The sequence below is a fragment of the Suricata suricatta genome, chromosome 3 (genome assembly GCF_006229205.1).
Source record: "Suricata suricatta isolate VVHF042 chromosome 3, meerkat_22Aug2017_6uvM2_HiC, whole genome shotgun sequence".
Lineage (NCBI taxonomy): Eukaryota > Metazoa > Chordata > Mammalia > Carnivora > Herpestidae > Suricata > Suricata suricatta.
This window is the reverse complement of record NC_043702.1, coordinates 149,793,633-149,797,145: the sequence shown is the minus strand read 5'-3', so window position 1 is coordinate 149,797,145 and position 3,513 is coordinate 149,793,633. Positions and strand designations below refer to the sequence as shown.

General features: G+C 41.1%; 1 protein-coding gene across 1 annotated transcript in view; it reads left to right on the top strand.

Moving 5' to 3' along the window:
- The first annotated feature begins 2,416 nt into the window (after positions 1-2,416).
- The window catches only part of GOLT1A (golgi transport 1A), a 5,100-nt gene continuing 4,003 nt past the window's right edge, over positions 2,417-3,513 (top strand). Inside the window, exon 1 of the mRNA XM_029933390.1 lies at positions 2,417-2,464. Within this exon, the coding sequence (XP_029789250.1) occupies positions 2,417-2,464 (48 nt within the window). The remainder of the gene's footprint in view (positions 2,465-3,513) is intronic.

Sequence of the window (3,513 nt, the reverse complement as noted above, 5' to 3'; positions counted from 1 at the left end):
AATCTGCTCAGTGTCCTGGTTCTAAGAGATGTAATTCAAGCAGGTGTTACTAAGAAGTAGAAGTAGGAAACAAGTCCCTATACATCACTGAGGTCTGTCAGAAACCGAAGGAATCAGCCATTAGTAGAAGATGGATTCTGGGCAGCTGGACAATGTGTCCAGAGAGAGGATGTTGCCTTGGGTCGTAACAAAGTCTGGCTCTGCTGCGTGGGAGGCCCGGTGAGACTGGCATTTTTTTTCTGTGCTGTGAGTTAAGTGAGATTTTGGTCTGTAATTTGAATGATAAATCTCATCTCTATTTTTTTTAAGTTTGTATTTTAAAGCAATCTCTGCATCCAACATGCGGCTCAAGCTCACAACCCCGAGATCAGGAGTCACATGCTGTACTCACTGAGTCGACCAGACACCCCTCATCTCATCTCTGTGTTTTTAATAATCCTTTTAAAGAAGTCCTTTGACCTAATTTTGTTCTGAACCTGACCCTACTCCTCATAAGATCTTTATGGTAACAGGTTATGAAAAACGACCTGATGATGATAGTGTTGTTTCATTTGCTCTCTCTTGTACACAGAACTTAGCCAATAAGTCTAGTCTCAAAGATTTTCTTTTTGTTTTGTTTTTACAGTTCAGCCTCTAAACAACCAGACTTTTAACAACATTTTATAACTATCTATAAAAGCATGGCAATTATGCCAATTTCATAGGGACCAATTCTAAGATGTTAGGTAACAAGTCCAGTAAAATTTTTCCCTTTAAAAGTTACCTTTATATTTTGGGGCACCTGGGTGGCTCAGTTGGTTGAGCGTCCAGCTTCGGCTCAAGTCATGATCTCACGGTTCGTAGGTTCGAGCCCTGCATCAGGCTCTGTGCTGACAGCTCAGAGCCTGGAGCCTGCTTCAAATTCTGTCTGTCTGTCTCTCTCTCTCTCTCTCTCTCTCTCTCTCTGACCTCCCCTGCTTGCACTCTCTCTGTCTCTCAAAAATAAATAAAACATAAAATTTTTTTTAAAAAATAAAAATTATCTTTACTTAAAAAATAAATAAATAAGGGACCCCTGGGTGGCTCAGCCAGTTAAATGTCCAGCTCTTGATTTTGGCTCAAGTTATGATTTCAGTTTGTGGGTTCGAGCCCCACATCAGGGCTCTGTGCTGACAGCACGGAGCCTGCTTGGAATTTTCTCTCTCTCTCTCTCCCTCTCCCTCTCTCTCTCTCTCTCCCCCTCTCCCCTCCCTGACTGAATGCACATGCCCTCTCTCAAAATAAATAAATAAACTTAAAAGAAATTAAGCCAACTTCAGTTTCTAAAAAGTAAGCCATTTTTTTAAGTCTATTTTTTTAGTAATCTCTATACCCAACATGGGGTTTAAACCCATGACCCCAAGATCAAGAGTTACATGCTCTTCCAACTGAACCAGCCAGGTGCTCCTAAAAATTAAGCCATTTTAAATAACGTTAGACATGTAGTTTAAAAAGACAATCTTACCATATTCCCATCTACCACATAATTGACAATAAAAAGAAAAGAAGGCATTCTAACTGTATGAAGTAGATAAAATATGTTGCAGAACTACAATGTGAACTTGAAGTGGTACATCATCAGTAATATTTTCAAAGGAAGCAACATGGTTCCATTTATAATACCATGGTTCCATTTATAATACCATATTTTATAATATAAAATACAGGGTGCCTAGGCGGCTCAGTCGCTTAAGCATCCAGCTTTGGCAGGTCATTATCTTGTGGTTCTTGGGTTCAAGACCCACATCAGGCTCTGTGCCTGTAGCTCAGAGACTGGAGCCTGGTTCAGATTCTGTGTCTCCCTCTCTCTCTGCCCTCCCCCGCTCACATTCTCTCTGTCTCTCTGTCTCTCTCTCTCTCTCCCCCCTCCCTCCCTGCCTCCCTCAAAAATAAACATTAAAAAAAATAAATAAAAGAATAAAATACTCAGGAACAAACTTAACAAGGAGGCAAAAGGCTTACTGAAAAATACCAAATGTTGCTGAAGAAAATTTTATGACACAAATAAATAGACATGTTGTGTTTATGGATTGGAGGATTTAATATTGTTAAGATGTCAAATACTACCCAAAGCAAGATTTGGGTGTGATCTCTATCAAAATCTCAATGGCACTTTTTGTGGAAATAGAAAAATCCATCCTAAAACGCATAGGAACCTTAAGGGATCTCAAATATTGAAAGCAATCTTAAAAAAAGGAGAACAGAACTGGAAGTCTCACACTTCCTGGTTTCAAAACTTTTAGAAAGCTACAGTGATCAGAAGAGTGTGGGACTAGCACAGAAACAGACACATAAACCAAAGGACGAGAACAAAGAGTCCAGAAGTAAACCCAGGTAAAGAGGTCAACAAGGGTGCCAAGACCATTCAACGAGGAAATGACAGTCTTTTCAACAAACGATGTCGGGCAACCTGGACATCCATGTGCAAAAGAATGAAGTTGAACCTGTATTTTATACCATCTGCAAAAATTAAGTCAAAATCTATCTTAACTCAAAGGGAGAGCTAAAACTATAAAGCTCTTAAAGAAAACTAAGGAGAAAAGCTTCATGACACTGAAATTAACAAAGATTTCTTGGCTATAATACCAAAAATATAGACAAAAGTAGTTAATTTGGAGTACATCAAAATTGAAAACTTCCCTGCATCAAAGGACACAATCAACAGAGTGAAAAGGCAACCTACGGGAGAAATATTTGCAAATCATATGTCTGATGAGGGGATAATATCCAGAATATATAAAGAACTCCTACAACTGAACAACAGCAACCACAACCACAACCTACTAAAATGGGCAAAGGACTTGAATGGATATTTCTTTAAAGATCTGCAAATGGCCAAGAAGCACATGAAAAGATGTTAAGGGGCACCTGGGTGACTGTTGGTTAGGCGTCTGACTCTTGATTTCAGCTGAGGTCAGGATCTCACAGTTGGTGAGTTTGAGCCCCGTGCCAGCCTCCATGCTAACAGCACGGAACCTGCTTAGGATTCTCAGGAAGGGAAGGGGAGGGAAGGGAAGGGAAGGGGAGAAGAGGGAAGGGAGGGGGAGGGGAGGGGAGGGAAGGGAATACCATGTATTGGTGAGAAGGATGCATCGAAATTGGAGCCCTCGTACCCTCCTCCTGGGCCTGTAGAAAGCAGTTGCTGTGGAAAACAGCGTGGAGCTCCCTGGAAACCTTACACTAAGAATCCCCTATTGCCCAGCAATTCCACTGCTGGGTATATACCCCAAAGAAGTAGCAGCAGGGTCTCGAAGAGTAGCCAAAAGGTGGAAACCATCCAAGTTCCACCCACAGTTGAGCAGATAAACAACCTGTGTTATATCCATACAATGAATTATCAGGCAGCCTTAAAAAGGAGGAACTTTCTGACACAGGCTACAGGGTGAATGGACCTTGAGGCCATTATGCCAAGTGAAATAAGTCAGTCACATGAAAACACTGCATGATTTCCCATATGAGCCACCTAGTCAGACTCGTAGAAATAGAAAGTTGGGG